The 18,753-nt window shown below is 41.0% G+C and overlaps 2 protein-coding genes and 1 non-coding gene across 7 annotated transcripts in view; 1 reads left to right on the top strand and 2 right to left on the bottom strand.

Moving 5' to 3' along the window:
* Positions 1–254: 254 nt before the first annotated feature.
* LOC129014898 (small nucleolar RNA U3) lies at positions 255–463 on the top strand. The gene has a single exon (XR_008494420.1). It is a non-coding gene; the product is annotated as a small nucleolar RNA U3 (small nucleolar RNA).
* Positions 464–2,481: 2,018 nt separating this feature from the next.
* RPLP1 (ribosomal protein lateral stalk subunit P1) lies at positions 2,482–5,065 on the bottom strand. The gene is made up of 4 exons (XM_054451773.1): positions 4,813–5,065; positions 4,099–4,173; positions 2,746–2,863; positions 2,482–2,600 (listed from the first exon to the last, which is right to left on the bottom strand). Exons 1-4 carry the CDS (start codon positions 4,882–4,884, stop codon positions 2,521–2,523), a joined length of 345 nt encoding a protein of 114 aa, XP_054307748.1. The 5' UTR covers positions 4,885–5,065; the 3' UTR covers positions 2,482–2,520.
* A 4,279-nt stretch (positions 5,066–9,344) lies between these two features.
* KIF23 (kinesin family member 23) overlaps positions 9,345–18,753 on the bottom strand; it is a 34,109-nt gene continuing 24,700 nt past the window's right edge. For 2 of the 5 annotated variants that reach the window (XM_054451027.2, XM_054451029.2), the window contains 8 exons: positions 17,706–17,879; positions 17,296–17,475; positions 16,702–17,013; positions 12,701–12,952; positions 11,664–11,746; positions 11,391–11,472; positions 10,813–10,883; positions 9,345–9,979 (listed from right to left, as the gene is read on the bottom strand). In XM_054451027.2, coding sequence (XP_054307002.1) covers positions 9,964–9,979; positions 10,813–10,883; positions 11,391–11,472; positions 11,664–11,746; positions 12,701–12,952; positions 16,702–17,013; positions 17,296–17,475; positions 17,706–17,879 — 1,170 coding nt within the window. In that variant the 3' untranslated portion in view covers positions 9,345–9,963. The remainder of the gene's footprint in view (positions 9,980–10,812; positions 10,884–11,390; positions 11,473–11,663; positions 11,747–12,700; positions 12,953–16,701; positions 17,014–17,295; positions 17,476–17,705; positions 17,880–18,753) is intronic. The other 3 variants (XM_054451031.2, XM_054451032.2, XM_063652707.1) reach the window with 2 other exon arrangements.

The raw sequence follows: 18,753 nt of genomic DNA, 5'->3' as shown, positions 1-18,753 counted from the left end.
TGTGGGTCTCCTAATTTGATTTTCAAATTGTTCTTTAGAAAGATTTTTAGCTATATTAAGATTTCTTAAAAAGCTGGGCCATGCCAGGCAGGGTGGCTCATGCCTACAGTCCCAGCCACTCAGGAGGCTGAAGCAGGAGCATCACTTAGCCCAAGAAAGGCTGCAGTGAGCTATGACCATGCCACTGCACTCCAGCCGGGGCAACAGTGAGACCCTGTCTCAAATAAATTGAAAAAAAAAAAAAAAATGCTGGACCGAGTATAATTTCAGGCATCAATTCTGTAGTTCCTTACTAGAGAAGTTTCTCTCAATGTGTACAACACTGGAAACCATGAGGAGGTGGCAGCACAGCATCCTCTGCTGAGCGTGAGGTTGGCTCTTGGTGTTGCTTTGCTGCAACTGTCATTTGCTATCGATGATGGTTCCTCTCTTCCTCCAAGGGAGAGAATGCAGTCTGAGTCGGGGAAAAAGCCTGGGCCATGCACTTATAGACTGTTAACACTGGAGTCTTGCTAGTGAACATTTTAGTTATGATTGGATTGTTTGGATAGCTGAGTTTGATATTTACAACATCCCTAGCTTACCACTTAATGTCTGCTCTTCTAGATGCTGTCCTTTTCCCGTATCTTGTTAGTATTCTCTTTAACCCATTCTTCAGCTAAGTGAAGTGTTAGTATTCCCTCCTCTGACACTTGTTCACTCAGCACAAAGAATTCCTACTGTTACCTCTCCAGAACCCTACGGTCATTACAGATGAGGAAGCTGATGCAGGTGGTAGAAAGCACCAGAAGCATGGACCATGCAGTTAAGAGAACAGGGACAGAGTGGGTTTTAATCTAGTTCACCCATCCACTTACTAGTTTGTAACCTGAGAGCTTCCACTTCCCCATCCCCAACATGAGGTCATACTGTCATGGGACTGTCGTAAAGAATGACATGCCACACAGATGAGCAGTCCTAGCTAATGTTAGCTGTTAATGGGTGAAGGAAAAGCAGGCACTTAAAATGTGAATATAGGCTATCCCTTATCTTTGTCTTGTGACACCATCCTCACTAGTTCACAACTGCCCTTTAGTACAGGCTGAGCATCCCTTATCCGAAATGCTTGGGACCATTTGTGTTTCAGATTTCTAATTTTTTTCAGACTTTGGAATACTTGTATATACCTAAGGTTTTTATGTATACTTTGTGATCTTAGGTAATTTTAGACAGGGTCCCACTCTGTCACCCAGTCTTGAGTGTAATGGTACAAACACGGCTCACTGAAGCCACAGGTGCATGCCACCACACTGCACTAATTTAAAAAAAAATTTCTTGTAGAGGCGGGGATGGGTTTAAGCGATCCTCCTGCCTCAGCCTCCCAAAGTGCAGGAATCACAGGCACGAACCACCATGCCTGGCCTATGGTTTTAATATACAGGTTGGGCATTCCTTACCTGAAAATCGAAAACGTTCCAATGAGCATTTCCTTTGCGTGTCATGTTTACGTTTTGGATTTTGGGAAAGGGATGTTCAAGCCGTGTATTAAAAACACAAAACTAGCCAGGCATGGTGGCTCATACTTGCAATCACAGCACTTTGGGAGGTCAAGGCGTGCAGACTCCTTGACACCAGGAGACTGAGGTTTTTCTACAAAAAATTAGCCAGGCATGGTGGCATGCCTGTAGTCCCAGCTACTTGAGGGTGGCTGAGGTGGGATGATCGATTTGAGCCTGGGAGTTTGAAGCTGCAGTAAGCCATGGCTGCACCACTGCACTCCAGCCTGGGCAACAGCAAAAGAACCCCTCTCAAAAAACTTAGAATATAAAACTCTAATACTGACACCTACATACTCCTACCCATTGTCAACTCCACCTTGCTCAAGGTCCTAAATTGTTCACTATCCCGTCTTTGGTATTTATTACTCTTCAGATGCATATATTTGTCTTTTTTGAGCTTATGAAAAGCCCCAAGTGTTGCTTTGAACATTCCCAGGCATGTATCCTATGTCCACATGTAGTTTCTCTTGAGTAATGCCTCAAAGTAGAACTGCCATTTTCCCCAAGTAGTTGTAGTAACTTACACAAATGGTCTTTTTCACATTGACATGAGGAGTCCTGGCTAGAAGTCATGCTTTTCATCACTGAATGTCTTCATCTACTAAATGCTAATGGAGGTAAGGATAAGACTCATTCATGTGCCTGGCATGTCATTAGCTGCTCTGAACACACAATACCCATGCTTTATTATATAAATCCAAGCCTGAAAAGTCAAAATTTCCATTCATGGTATTATTAATTGGCAAACAAAAAAAGCTTAGTTTTTGGAACACAGGTTTGAGGTGCCTTCTTGTTAGCATCAGGACTGTCTAAATCTCACATCCGGCAATGGTGGCAGGGAAAATCCAGCCTGTGTCATGGCAGAATAGGGTGAAAGCCAACATTACAAAACAGACCATTCTTGCAGAGCACATTGCCAAACTATGGACAAGACCAACAGCAGTAAAGTTCAGCTTTTTATTGAACACGTTATAAAAGAGGTTTAGTCAAAAAGACCAAAGCCCATGTCATCATCAGACTCCTCGGATTCTTCTTTCTTTGCTTCCACTTTCTTCTCCTCAGCTAGAAAAAAAAAGTTAATCAGGTGTTAGGATTTCCATACTTCATCTACTTGTGGAAAATTAACGGCAATTTTGCCTATAATACTATTTTTTTTTTTTTTAAATCTCTACGCTCCTCCCAACACTAAAAACTCCATGTTTCCTACCTGGAGCAGCAGCAGTGGAGGGGGCAGGACCTCCTGCTGGTGCAGCACCAGCTGCTGGAGCAGGTCCACCAGCCCCTACATTGCAGATGAGACTCCCAATGTTGACATTGGCCAGGGCCTGCAATACATGTGCATGCATAGGTAAACGCCCAGTTCTGTCCTTGTTAAGCACTCAGCGCAGCCAAAGATGAAAAGTATCCCCCATTCCAGGTTACAGTGATCAACCCCTAATACTATATATAGTGGGTTCCACATCCATGGATTCAACAGTGGAAAAATAAACATGTGTACCAAACATGTAGTCTTCTAAAGTTTACAGGAGGATGTGCATAGGTTATATGCAAATACATTTATATAAGAGATGGAACATCCTGGGATTTTCTTATTAGTGGAAAGTCCTGGAACCAACACCCCAAACATTGGCTTTTCTTTGCTAACAGCCAAGACTTAGGTTACAGGGCAACACACTACTGTTCAGCTTTGAATCTGATAACTACATTCCTATATGCTAGGAACCTCCTGAGGTAGCTGATTTCCCTCCTTTTACAAATAACATGTTGGTAAAAAAAAAAAAAAAAAATTAAAAAAAAAAATCCAAACTTCCTGAAGCACTCAAATGAATATTCTTTCCACAGTTCCATTATTAGTCTTTTATATCCCAACACACAGTACCTACTTTGTCAATTAAGTCCGCTAAACCCAAATGTCCATCAAACCATAGGTTTAATGCAAGAATTTAAAGAATTTGCTTGCGGGCCAGGCGCGGTGGCTCACGCCTGTAATCCCAACACTGTGGAAGGCAGAGGCGGGCGGATCACGAGGTCAGGAGATAGAGACCAGCCTGGCTAACATGGTGAAACCCCGTCTCTACTAAAAACACACACAAAAATGAGCCAGGCTTGGTGGCGCGCGCCTGTAGTCCCAACTACTCGGGAGGCTGAGGCAGGATAATGGCGTGAACCCAGGAGGCGGAGCTTGCAGTGAGCTGAGATCGCGCCGCTGCACTCCAGCCTGGGTGACACCGTCTCCAAAAAAAAAGAAAAAGAATTTGCTTGCAACTTAATATGGGTAGTACCTATCTCCCGGGTGACCCTTTTTGGGAATAAATGACCTGATTCAGATTTTTTTTTAACCATGGTTTCAGAGCAAAAGGGAAACCAGAATCTGATAAGGAAACATAAGACTTGACAAGCTGAAACTTATTAGCTCCTAGAGATATACATGCAACGAAAAACACCTAGGAGATCCAGCGGCATGTGGGGCGTTATGGCACCGCTGGGGGTACTTTAGCATGTACACCTGCCCTCGTAAATCAGCCGGCCTTACCACATCACTTTGCCACCATCACCTTACCTTTGCAAACAAGCCAGGCCAAAAAGGTTCAACATTTACACCGGCTGCTTTTATGAGGGCATTGATCTTATCCTCCTACAACAAATAAAAACGTCAATCCATCAAAACGTAGCGTATGTACTATCTCCAAAATGCTGCAAGTTAAAGGCACGTCACTCAGTAAGTGTACATAACATGTTTAACCAGCTCAAATATCCTATCATAAGCAAAAGTGATGTGTGCCAGGCGCCCTGCAATGAGGCGAGCCCATCACTGCTGTTTCACGGGCTGGGACTTGCTTGAGTCACGCGGCTATTTTTAAGTTACAAGACCTGGGAGGTGGAGCCGAGCTCGGGCGCTTTCCTCCACGACCGGGGGAATTTAAGGCAATTACACCGAAAGAGGTCCGAGTAAGTGTCCCTGAGAGAGACGAGGCACGGGTCAGGGTGCCCAAGCACTGCGGAAAAGCTTTTCTACACGAAGGCTCTTGGACCCGGAGCGCCCCGCCTCAGGAGCACTCCATGCCCGCTGGGCCCGCACGTGGTCCCGGGGGCCCAGGTCCTGCCCGGAGAGAGAGGCCCCAGCCCCGAGGAGCGCCCGCCCCATGCCGCCTGTGTTCGCGGCCTGGCCTCGGCCGGAAGTGTTCAGTCGAACGGCCTGGAGCCGGGAACCGCATGGAGAGCCGAGAGTCACCGCCCACAGGCAGCCAGGCCGCCGGCCCACGCCCGCACTCACCGTGACTGTCACCTCATCGTCGTGCAGAATGAGGGCCGAGTAGATGCAGGCGAGCTCGGAGACAGAGGCCATGGCGCGGGCGAGTGTAGGGCTGGCGCTGCCGGACGCGGTGCTAGTCGCCGGATGAAGTGAGTGCCTCACCCCAACGCGGCCTTAGCTTCCTCGGAAGAACCGAGCACCTTGGCGGCAGCTGAGGAAAAGGATTCTCGCGCCTATACGCAGCCTCTTATGTGTCCACGCGGACCAATCGGCGCCCGCACTGGGCGGAAGAGGCGGACCCAGGACCGACTGAAGGCGCCTGCGCACTGCGCCTGATTCGTTCTTCCTGTTGAGAAAGTGTCTCAGCGCCTGCAAATACGGTCCCACTTTATTTGGGTAAATTATGGGACCAGAGAACGTTAAAAACACTTTTAGGATAGGGTTGCCTAGGTATTCGGACTTCGCCCCCGTTGGTTCCATGAGTTGCTTGACTTGGCAGGAGCTCCGCTGTGGCCCTAGTGACATTGTTCGTAATCTCCGGGTTAGGTCGCGGCCTTCCCAGCCGGCGCTGACCCTGAGAGTAAGGGCTGCGTCCCAGCTTGGAGGCCCCTGCTTAGCGCAGGACCTTGGGTGAGATAGGTAGATGTAGGAGGAAGAGAGAAACTACCAGCGTTATGCTAGCAGAAGCCGTAGAGCGCTTACTATGTCCCAGGCACTGAGCCACATTCTACAAGGATTCACGTAATCCTCACACAGCAGGAATTGAATGTTATCTCCATCTTGCATATGGCAAAATTAAGTCTTAGAGCCGGTAAACTAGCCCAAGATTATGTAGTTACCGCGCAGTGGAGCGTGGATTTGGAATCTAGAAGCCTAACTTAGACCCCGTAGCTAACCCAAGATTGCATAGTGCCGCGCGGTGGAGCGTGGAGGTGGAATCCAGAAGCCTAACTTCACTGCCTAGTGCTTGGGGGAAGGGGGGATTATGGGTAAATTGTCTACAACCCGTTATTTGTTATCTAAACCCAATTTAAATTCCTACCTTCAAAAATGTTCATCTTTGCATTCCTTGTGGAATTTGCTTAGTTTACTGGAAAGTTAGTTCTATATATATATATATATTTTTTTTTTTTTTTTTGGGGGGGGGGCACCTTCTTTATTTAGTCCATCCCATTATTTAATAATCATCTCTGAAGAAACATTCCTATTGGAATCCAGCAATCTAGAGTCCCACTTGGGTCAATCTTAGTTACTACAAACATAAATATTTTCACATCCCGAATTTTTTAAAAAAGCATTTATAAAGCTATCAAACTTTTAAAAATAAAGCTGTTGAGTTTTCATCCAAATCTAAGCAGCCATTATAGTGGAATTTTGGTCAAGAAAGGTTAAAGCTATTAAAAAATCCAAACATTTCCAAAGCCACAATGAGTCAGTCCAAAATACTCTTTGTCCAGCAGTGTACATAAAAAACTGATCTGCCGGGTGCGGTGGCTCACGCCTGCAATCCCAACACTTTGGGAGGCTGAGGCGGGTGGACAGCCTGAGGTCAGGAGTTCGAGACCAGCCTGGCCAACATAGTGAAACCTCGTCTCTACTAAAAATACAAAAAAATTAGCTGGGCGTGGTGGCGGGCACCTGTAATCCCAGCTACTAGGGAGGCTGAAGCAGGAGAATAGCTTGAACCCGGGAGGCGGAGGTTGCATTGAGCTGAGATTGTGCCATTGCACTCCAGCTTGGGCAACAAGAGCAAAACTCCGTCTCAAAAAAACAAAACTGATCTGGTTGACAAGTGGCACTTTGTGGTCATTGAGGAAATAATCTTTTTCTCCACGTATACATTATAGATAATACTTTTACAGGGTATCAAACAGTAAGCACTAACCACAGCTATTCAAGAGAAGTAGTTAAGCAAAACATCAATACTCATGCATTTCCTTTTGTGTTGATGAAGGACTTAGTGGATTCAACAGTTACTTCAGACAAATTCCACTGCCCCATATTCTCCTATCATAGTAAAAATTTCCTATTAATATTTTGAAAATACTATGCAATAAGCCATTTAAATTTTTTTTTTTTTTTTTTCTGAGACGGAGTTTCACTCTTGTTCCGCAGGCTGGAGTGCAATGGCACGATCTCGGCTCACTGCAACTTCCGCCTCCCAGGTTCAAGCGATTCTCCTGCCACAGCCTCCAGAGTAGCTGGGATTATAGGCGTGTGCTACCACGCCCGGCTAATTTTTTGTATTTTTAGTAGAAACGGGGTTTCACTATGTTGGCCAGGCTGGTCTCGAACTCCTAACCTCAGGCGATTCGCCCACCTTGGCCTCCCAAAGTGCTAGGATTACTGGGGTGAACCACTGCGCCCGGCTAAATTTTTTTTTTTTTTTAAGTGGGCTGGGGCAGGTCATGGTGGCTCATGCCTGTAATCCAAGCACTTTTGGGAGGCCAAAGCGGGAGGATCGCTTGAGCCCAGGAGTTCAAGACCAGCCTGGGGCAACATAGTGAGACCCAGTCTCTATTAATTTTTTTTTTTTGATATAGGGTCTCACTCCATTGCCCAGGCTGGAGCACAGTGGCACCATCACAACTCACTGCAACCACTGCCTCCCTGCAACCACTGCCTCCCAGGCTCAGGCAATCCTGGACTACAGGTGCGTGCCACCACACCTGGCTAATTTTTAAATTTTTTGTAGGGATGGGATTTCACTATGTTGCTCAGGCTGGTCTCGAACTCCTGACCTCAAGCCATCCTGTTTCAGCCTCTCAAAGTACTGGGATTACAGTTGTGAGCCACCATGCCCGGGCTGTCTCTATTATTTTAAATAATAATTTAAAAAGCAGGCTGGGTGCTGTGGCTCATGCCTGTAATTCTAGCACTTTGGCAGGCCAAGTTGGGAGGATTGCTTGAGGCCAGGAGTTTGAGACCAGATGGCCACAGAGCAAGGCCCCATCTCTACAAAAAATAAAAAATTAGCCAGGTGTGCTGGCATTTGCCTGTAGTTGCAGCTACTCAAGAGGCTGAGGTGAGAGGATTGCTTGAGCCTGGGAAGTTGAGACTACAGTGAGCTGTGATCATGTCATTGCACTCCATTTTGGGTGACAGAATGAGACCCCCATCTCAAAAAAGAAAGAAAAAAGCCAGCCTAGCCAACATAGCAAGACACCATCTCGACAAAAATATTTAAAAAAAATTTAATTAGCTGGGCATGGTGGTGAGCACCTGTAGTCCCAGCTTCTTGGGAGGCTGAGGCAGGAGGATCACTTGAGTCCAGGAGTTTGAGGTTATAGTTAGCCACGATTGCACCACTGCATTTCAGCCTGGGCAACAGAGCAAGACCCTGTTTCTAAAAAAACAACTTAAAAATAAGAAGAAAATCAAGAAATAATTTCTGTATCTACTGCAATAGCAATTTAACCTTTGGTGTTCTGAAGCATTCTAAAAACACACATATAGGCCAGGCACGGTGGCTCACGCCTGTAATCCCAGCACTTTGGGAAGCCGAGGACGGCGGATCACCTGAATTTGGGAGTTCAAGACCAGCCTGACCAACATGGAAAAACCCCATCTCTACTAAAAATACAAAATTAGCTGGGCCTGGTGGCACATGCCTGTAGTCCCAGCTACTGGGGAGGCTGAGGCAGGAGAATCGCTTGAACCCAGGAGGCGGAGGTTGCGGTGAGCCGAGATTGCGCCATTGCACTCAAGCCTGGGCAACAAGAGTGAAAAATCCATCCCTCCCCCAAAAAAAACAAATGCACACACACATATATGACATTGTTTACTACTATACTGTGAGTGACTAGTGCATTTTGTCTTCTCCCTTAACTTTTGAATCGGCTTTTGGCAAGGACTAATATCACACATTTGTTATTAATAACAAAAGATTAAACTATCATTTTAGTTTAAAAAAAAAAAAAAAAAGTGGCCGGGCACGGTGGCTCACACCTGTAATCCTAGCACTTTGGCTGGCCGAGGCAGGTGGCTGAGGTTGGGAGTTCAAAACCAGTCTGACCAACATGAAGAAACCCTGTCTCTACTAAAAATACAAAATTAGCTGGGCGTAGTGGCGCATGCCTGTAATCACAGTTACTCGGGAGGCTAAGGCAGAAGAATCGCCTGAACCCAGGAGACGGAGTTTGCAGTGAGCCAAAATCGTGCCCATTGCACTCCAGCCTGGGCAACAAGAGCGAAACTCCATCTCAAAAAAAAAAAAAAAAGCTCAGCCTCAAAAGAAATCCAAATTAAATCCAAGTAAAACGTGTGTTCACCCATGCAATGGGATATTTCACCATGGTTTCGACAGTATTTTTTCTAATTTATGTTGTCTCCAAACTATGTTTTTTGTTTAAATGTCTAGAAGTCATACTTAATATGCAGATAATTATGGTTGTCACACAAAAAAAGGCATTGTCCATTTAACATCATATTATCTTGTATTTTTTAGAGCTTTCTTTTAATTCATCCCGCAAACAATGAGTGCCAGGTAAATGCAGGGCACTGTGCCAGGTGCTGGGAAGACGTGTTGAATGAACGGCCATCACACAACTATGTATTTCTTAGTGCTTTTGATTTTAATTCTTTTGGCATATCTAAATGTCAGAAAGTGAATATATACATACAGAATTCAAAACACCTTCCTAAAATGGTTATTATTGGCCAGTCATTTACATCTTTATTTTGAAAGTTTGAATTGTCAAATAGTTCTAAAGTGCATTCTTGCAGCTAATAAATAGCAGCATTTGTTTATAAAACCTTAAGAAATTCAGACCAGGGCTGGAAAAGTCACAATAAAAAATCAGGCATGATCTAGATATATTCTTCCTTAATTATCTAAGACAAACACTTGTGTGAATTAGTTTATAAGTATATATGAAATATATTTTAAAAAAGCATTATAAAAAATTCATACAGTGATGAAAAAAGGAGTCTTCCTGTGCTATTAATATTAAATATGGCAAAACATACACTATACAAGGTTTGTTGAATACTAGTTGTCTTTGGAACCATAGGGAAAGCTTTGCTCTGGGTCAGTGTATGATGTAGCTGAGGTCCGTGATTTTCAACAAAAGCTGGAGTTCTACAAGATGACCTGGAAGACTGCTTCTGGCATGGCTTTCGAGAAATCATCCACACAAATGAAAATGTTCTTTCACTACTGGGACTGTCAGTTCATGGCTTTTTGCGCCTAAAACATAACAACCAGCACTTAGAGTTGAACTTTGCAATTAGTAACACATTCATAGCAAATCAATCTTTAGGAGGCCTTTGAGAACTGCTGTTTTATGATGAGAAAATTCAAGTCCCTCTGAGAAAGCAAACAACTTTTATAAAATATGCTTATCTTAGTATTAAATTTAGAAAAGAGGTTTTCCCATCTTTATCCTGCTGCAACAATTTTCTAAATTGCTCACTAAGGTATGTAAATGTTTAAAATGTTATATATATATAACATTTTATATACATATATATGTATATAACATTTTGTAAAGAAGGGATTTTATTAAAATATGGAAAAAGACTGGGTCAGACTCCTGAGTATAAGTTTAACAGAAGAAGAAAAGGTATGATTCCTTCCCTACTAAAATTCTTCCATTCAGTGTTATTTATTTTAGTGAACACCTATTGCTACACCAAGACCAAGAAGCAAGTCAGGAAACAGTGATTTACACAAAGCTGTCTAGTCCCCAACTTTAAGCCTTTAGCCTTCCCTCCTTAGAGGTACTCTCAGTTCAGCCTCAGAAAGCTTTATGAGCGTTGGCAGAATATGAACAAGAGCTACCAATCTTCTACCACTGCCTGCCTTGCAGCTCTGATTGCTTTTATCCAGCCTTCTGAGGCTCTCAGCATTCCAGCTGCCTACTACAGTCCGCCCGTGGAGGCCCAGATAGTCCAAGGGGGAAACCAAAACCATATATTTGTTCTGAAGAACAAGTGGATGGCTGGTAGAAGGAGTGATAATGTAAAGACCCCAGGAGGAAAAAAGCACACAGCAAGACCCCAATTACAGTCAGTACTCACTTGGGTTGTGCGTGATGCTGATACCCAGGTCCCAGCTGGGATCCTGCTCTCATCTCCACAGCCACGGAACACTGAGAGGAAAATGACAGGAGGAAAAAGATCAGCTCCTCTCAACAGTCTATAAAACACAGTTATTTAGCAGGCTCTACACCTAGGTGAAATGCAATATTGCTTTCTAGTTCAGCAAAGACCCTTAGGTTAAAACACCAGTCACTCGTAACTTATTTCTGGCACAGGCCACAAATGTTGTGAGCCAGAAAGGTCTTTAGGTCATCCAGGTAACTTATCTCATTTTAGATAAGTTTTTGAAGAGAGTTGGTGGCTAAGGCCATAGCTTAGCCTCCTGACCCCTACCTTCCCATGTTCTTTCCAAGAGCTTCTCCTCAGGAATAACCACTTGCAAGGGGGTTCCTGATGAAGTGGATTCTTGTTATTCTACGAATAGGCCTACATGGTGCACTGGCAATGTGAGATTATACCTCAGCATTTTCAAAGAGCATAAAAATCTAGAGCTGTGGGGTTTAAAACATGACAAACCTAATTTTAGTAGGCAGACAAATATTTAATTTTTCCCCTACCCTTGTTTCTACATCGGTCCATTCAGACTCTGCACCATCTGGTTGGGCAGGTGCTACTGTGGAAGATCTTCGTTTTCGACTACTGAAAGAGGGGAAACATGATGCAACAATTATTTTTCCATCTAAGATGAGGAAAAATATTAGAAGTAGGGGAATACTATCTACATCCCTTTGGAGAATTAATGATACATTTCACAGGCTATTCTGTTCCTCCAAAATGAGCAGCTAAGAAAATGACCAACTTTTATACAGAGATTTTTGATGGTTACTTACCCATTTGGTGATTCTTGCTTTAAAGTCTCAATATCAGTAAACTGAACAGATTGTCCACCACCCCTTGTTTTATAAATATCACCCTAAAGCCAAAAGAAAAGGTCACTGTTACACATTGATACACCCAAATGAAAAACACACATATATATTTCAAATTGTTCTCACAATTCTATTTTATAGAAATTCCCATCCACAAAATCAGATGGTACTTGGTACTTGCTGAGTATGTACTATCAAAATAATTTAGAAATTTGAGTACATATCTCTCACAAACAAAAGAAGTCCAATTCAATGTAATCAGTAACATTCATAATTGCAGAAAAAAATATTCCTTTTGCTCTATCTGTAATTTAAAAACTAAACTGCACTAAGGATCAAGAAATTTGCTGGAAGTTTCTACATGCTCTAAGGCATGGTACTTTCTTCTCTGAGTGCCCCCTGTTGCCCATATTCAAATGACAGTATAGTCTTATTTGTAGCTAATTATAATAAGAACAAAAACTCTAAATTGAACTTGAAATAAAAAGCTTTTTTTTTTTTTTGGTCTTTTACTTTCCTGATTATTCACTGACTATGATTAAAGGGGAATTCTTCTATAGGCAGGCAAGTCTCTTTCTGGAAAACGGCTTTAGGTAGCTCAATACTGAGTAATTTTGATGGCTCAAATTTTAACATAGGTTTTGTTTTGTTTTTGTTTTTTTTATCTTGAACTGACAGACAGCAATAGGAATGCTTTGCTTAGATTACTTTAAGTAGTGGTTAAAACTAAATATACAGTCATTAAATTAAAGTACATCATGGATCTAGAATTCTAAGAAACCGAAGAATCTACACCTATTTAAAGCATACTTAGTCCCAGTTTGGCAGACTTAAAACCTAAGCAGTGACTAATTTTCTGCTAACAAAAAGGTTATATCAAATACCCACTGATGTTCCAGTTGACACTACCTGTGTGTCACCAAAGGAGTAGCAGGACAAATGGACTTTTGTTGAATTTTTTAATATATTTTTTTCTCCTGTGAAAATTAGTTTTTTACCTTAATTAGTTTAGTTTCAATCTCCCCATCGGAGGCTAGTTCCTGGTGGGTCAGCATGTACTTCTCACACTTAGCTAGTGCCTTTTCATTTGCAACAGATACTGTGATGGCATGAGGGACATGTGGCTGCATGACTGTTTCAGTCTGCATGTTAGAGGCGGGCTTATGATCTACCCATCTGTCTCCTGCAGAGCGTGATCGTCTGTGTCGGAGACGAATTGGTGGTGCGTTCTGATCAGGTTGAAAGAGTAACTGAGAAACAAGCATAACCCAGAATTAATTTAAGGGTATTATTAGAAGTGCAGCAGGTTTGGCTACATTAGTTGATGACAGTATCATAGCAAATCTTTCCAAAGCTAAACATTTTATTCAAGTAATTTAAACATGATCTTTGCATTTAAACACAAAACCAACAAACATCTTTAACACCAACTTGTATGTTACACATTCTATCTGAGAGTTTCCCTTTCAACAAAGATAAAAGAAAAAATTCTGGTAATGCTGCAAGTCTTTTCTGCTTGGGGGTGGTTCAGGACAAACAACTCATTTCATATTCTTGATCAAAAACCAATATTTATCCCTGCTATTGAGAGGTAATCTATTATGTCCACAACTTTGTTAAAATCTTCAATAAGATCAATGAAAGCCCTACACATTTTCTAGGCTTCTAAACAAAACAGAAAACAATCCTAAGAACACAGGTATAATAAGAACCATATGAATAAAATGATTAAAGAAATGTGAAATACTTCTGAGTGCTTTCAGTTAAGATTTTAAAATCTCATAATAGAACTTCATGAAAAGTTCAAATACAATAATGGCTACAATATACCAACTAATTTTTCCCCCAAACATTTCATACAGGTTCCAAGAAACAAATAAATAATACAGTGTCAAATCAATCTCTATCATACAATAAAAGACTAGTTGCTAGGCCAGGCATGGTGGCACATGCCTGTAATCAGCACTTTGGAAGGCCGAGGTGGAGGAATCACTTGAACTCAGAAGTTCAAGTTCAGCCTAGGCAACATGGTGAAACCCAGACTCTACAAAAAAAAAAAAAAAAAAAAAAAAAAAAAAAATGCATATATATATATATATATATATATATATATATATATATAAAAAAGCTGGGCTTGGTGACACGTGCCTGTAGTCCCAGCTACTCAGGAGGTTGAGGTGGGAGGATCGCTTGAGCCCAGGAGGTGGAAATTGCAGTGAGCCAAGATCGCACCACTGCACTCCAGCCTGGGCAACAGAATGAGACTCTGCCTCAAAAACAAACAAGTTGCTTCCAGTTAAATGTCATGTAAATCTGGGAATGCTAAATTAAGCACATTCAGCCTAAGAAAATAATATTTCACATATATGCCATAGTTATAGTTTGAAGCAATGAATTATCTTTGGAATTTTATGAACATCTCCTGTTTGTAAAACTGAAAGCAGGGCTAGGTGCAGTGGCTCACACCTGTAATTCCAACATTTGTGAGGTTGAGGTGGGAGAAGGATCACCCAAGACCAGCTTAGGCAACGTAAGAAGACCCCATATCTTTACAAAAAATGTAAAAATTAGCCAGGTGTGATAGCACATGCCTGTGGTCCCAGCTACTCAGGAGGCTGAGGTAGAACGATCACTTGAGCCTGGAAGGTCAAGGCTGCAGTGAGCCTAGATGACGCCACTACACTCCAGCCTGGGCAACAGATCAAGACCTCATCTCAAAAAAAAAAAAAAAAAAAAAAAAAAAACAAACAAACCCCAAAAAACAAAACTGAAAGCAAACAGAAAAAGTCTATCACAGGCCAAATCCGTCACAGCTAGTCAAGTATGAAGACCTCAATTTCCAAAATGCACATCTGAGGAACTGAATCATTTTCGCTATATAGTTAACAAGAAACAAATGCAGCACTAGTGACAGCTCTAAGACATGGGCAATACAGTTTGCCACTAAAGATGCTGAGCCTCAAGACAAACAGGAACTTTCCATTCCTACAATGATTTATTTAATGTTGAACACTAAAGAAGGTCTGGTCCTTATCATCTACCATTTAGCAAAAACAAAGGTTTTCTTCAAACATTTAACAATAAGCATATGATGAAACAAGCTTCAGAAAGATGATAATCCATACAATCTACTAGCATTTATGAAACAAATATTTAAATTTTTTTCCTCACTTAAGTATCAATTCAGTCCACCTGACATAATTTTTGACCAACAAACTTAGACGCACAGATACTAACCTTACAGTAACTTTTCTGCTGCACTTCTAAAGAGATTTTGATTTCACATAAGAATCTCTAGTAAATTCCCTTAAATATCTCATAGCCAAATTAGATATCTCATTACTGTTTGCAAGGCATAAGCAAGCCTTGAATAGTTTTCAGCCTATAAACTTTCATAAAATGACTGACTAGAGTTGGTCAGAATGACCATTTACCTAATTTGCTGTCTAAAAATGTTTAAGGAAAAATCTGCAAAGAACTTAAGAGACTTTAGAATCATCTGTTTCCCTGGTAAATAACTTGGGATTCATCACCATCCCTTAATAATCAGGAATTCAGGCCACATAAATGAACATTCATCTATACCCTGACTATATAAGAAAATCTAAAGTAAATGTTTACTGTTAAGATTTAGAAGAAAAATTCCAAAAGAGCTTTGTTAAGATTTTACTAAATATAAAATTCACAAACATTAACTTGGTCCATTTATTCAGATTCAAAAGAAACTTTACCTTAGTCTTTAAGAAGAAAAATATGAAAGTGAATTTATTTAAATACCCTTGAATGAGGCAAATGTAAATTGAGATAACTGCCTCAAGATTAAAAGCAATTTATTGGGCATGGAATCAGTAGTTTTAAAATAATTGGCCTAAACTCTTCAATGAAAATAGTCAATGTCATAAAAAGAAAAAAAGTAGGGGGACAGAGTGAGACTATTTTATATTAAAAGAGATGAAAGACATAATCATGATATGCAATGCATACACTTTCGTAGTATCATGGATTGAAAAAAAAGCTGGCTGGGTGCAGTGGCTTGCTACGTAATCTCAGCACCTTTGGAGGCCAAGGCAGGAGGATTGCTGGAGTTCAAGAGTTCAACACCAGCCTGGGCAACATGGTGAGACCTTGTCTCTACTGAAAATAAAAAATTAGCATGGTGGCCTGCCCGTAATCTCAGCTACTCGGGAGGCTGAGGTGAGAGGATCACTTCAGCTCAGGAAGACTGAGGCTGCAGTGAGCCATAATCATGCCACTGCACTCCATCCTGGGTGACAGAGTGAGACTCTGTCTTTAAAAAAAAAAAAAAGAAAAGAAAAGCCAATTTTGGGACAACTGCATAATGTCTCAATAGAGGATAATTATTTAATTAATGTTGATTTTCTTGGATGTGATAAAGATCGTGGCTAGGTAGTACAATGTCCTTATTCTTAGAGATTAAGTGTCTCTAAGTCTGTGATTTCCTTTCACAAGGCTTAGGGGAGAAGGTTTACATATCTATATCAAGTAACAATTGATAAACTTAGGCAAGGAGGGAAAGACATTACCATACTATTCTTTCTACTTTGCTTTGGGTCTGAAATTTTTCAAAATAAAAATTTGGGAAAACAATTTTTAAAACTAGGGCATGAAAGGAGATACAAAAAATCTAATTTGGGGAAGGGGAACCAACAGAAAAATATGGAAAGTATGCTTTAAAACACATTCACCAATTTTGTGCCAAGCTTATTAGCGTATGCAGCTGAAAAGCTCACTACTCTGGGATGCACCAAACTGACCTGTGTTCACTGAACACACTTCCGCTGCCAGATGTGTTTAGGCTTTTTCAGGTGAAGAGCCAGGCCTCAATTTCCTGAGTCAATCTTTCAAATTAACTGAGAAATTAGACCTTCTTTCTACGATAGCCCAACCATTTTTCCAATGAACTTTCAGACACAAGTTACGAAAAACAAAGAAGATAAAATCTATCGCTACAATGCATTAAAATAATACTGGCACTAACCCTGCAGCAATGATCCTCTTCTATTTCTATCTCATTTCTGAATGTAGGAACCACCTCCCTGCCTTCAGTCCAGTACATCCCTCGCCTTCTGTCTGACACGATACAAGTTTTGCTTTGTCCTGGCTCCTGCTGCCTACGCCTTGCAATAGATGTGACTTTGAGAGGTGTGTTGTACGTAGGAATTTTCTGCTCCCATTCCGAAATACAGGAAGCTACAGAAATGCTGCTGCAAGAGTTAGAGCGCCTATGTAGCTGTGGCTGGCTCATGAGTTGCTGGCCGTTGGAAATCTGAGCAATATAGTTACTAGAAAGCTAGAAAAATTGGAGAAAAATTAATGAGCAAGGCTGAAAAACTGAGAGAAACAATTCATTACTTTTCTATAATGTTAGCACATGAAGACTTAACATTACAAATAATTATTTGTTCTATTTTTTTGTGCTAAATTTGTGTTTATTCTAAATTTTAAAATATTTTTAAAGAGAAATTTCAGAAATGTAAGTATTATAAAATGTAAAAATTCTCATAGAAATAGTCATCTAATCTGAACAAAATTTCTCTAGTACAAAGTTACTACACAATTACAAATAACTTACAGGCACAGGTGATGGAGAAGCAGATCTTTGAGTAACTTTTTCTCGATCTCGCTCCCGAGAGGGTCTCTCTGGCTTCTCAGTTTTAGGTTCGGTAACAATAGCCTTCAGTTGTTTCAGCTTTTCATCTTTAACCCAGAGTTTATTCTGCATCTCCAGCTGTTTGGCTGCCACTCTACGCTCCTACAGATTATCAATGGCAATGTATATTATCATTCAATCACAGCAAACGAGTACACCAGATTACCCAATCACTTTATTTCCTAAAAATGACAGTTCTCCAATTCTTCCTGAGAGTTAACAACCACCACCAAAACCCTACCACAAATACAATAATTCAAAATATTGAACCTAACTACAATGTAAAATAAATCATCCAACTCTGAGACAAGCACTACCCAAACGATACTCACACATTCTTTCTCCCACTTCATTGTCGTTTCTGTCACCATGCCTTGCAACCTGGCTTCTAATCTGCGTTTGTCAGAAAACTGTCGCTGAAGTTTCTGGTTCTGAGTTTCAAGTTCCTGTTGCAAATTGCGTTTATCTTCCTCATAGATAGTAGTTGTTTTCTCTAAAATCTCAATCTAGGAAGGTAGACCACTATGTTCAATATTTGGTATATAAACATTTCATGTCGCTATAAAATAGTCTTCCTTAATTTGCTTATGCAAGCATATTTGTGGAAAGAAAAATCATGGAGAAAGCACTTTTTTCTCTAACATTTCATCTGAATTCCCACCCCCATTCTCAGAAATGAAAACATGTTAAACAAGCTCCTCACCCAAAGACATTTATAACTAACTTCATGTGAAAATTACTTTCTCCTAAAATTAAGGGCTAAAATTTAGTTTTTAGGCTATTTTCAGAATTAAAAAAAAACTATATTGGTTGAGACTAACTTCTCTTATGAATGTGTACCCCCACCAAACCTCTAAATGACCCTCTGTAAATGAGAACAAACATACATTACACAGTGCTGCAATGCTTCCCAACAAAACGGTATTTCCTTCTACCCCATTGTAAGAGATTAATCCTGAGTTTATACTTTTACAGTCTGATTTATAAACCAAATACTGATCCAATTAAGCTTTACTGAGTATCTGTTATGTCCAAGGCCCGATGCTGGAACTTTTATACCATTTCATTTAATCATTTATCTCATTAAAAAAAAGCATACTAAGGAAATATTTCTAATAAATCGAAAAGCAAGCTACAACCAAAGCTAAGCTCTAGAAAGCTCCCTTGTTTGGGTCAGAGAACATCCTTTTCAACTGTTAAAACTCTCATAAAATTAAAGAACATATGATTCTTCATTTCACTCACATTTCCTCCTTAGCATGGGATGAGGATTAGTAAATAACCAATTGAGAACTTTTTTTTTTTTTGAGACAGGCTCTCGCTGTCACTTAGGCTGGAGTGCAGTCGTGCAAACCCAGCTCACTGCAGCCTCAACCTCCC

Source organism: Pongo pygmaeus, chromosome 16 (genome assembly GCF_028885625.2).
Source record: "Pongo pygmaeus isolate AG05252 chromosome 16, NHGRI_mPonPyg2-v2.0_pri, whole genome shotgun sequence".
NCBI classification, from domain to species: Eukaryota; Metazoa; Chordata; class Mammalia; order Primates; family Hominidae; genus Pongo; species Pongo pygmaeus.
The sequence above is the reverse complement of the archived record's forward strand: the minus strand, read 5'-3'. Positions and strand labels throughout refer to the sequence as shown.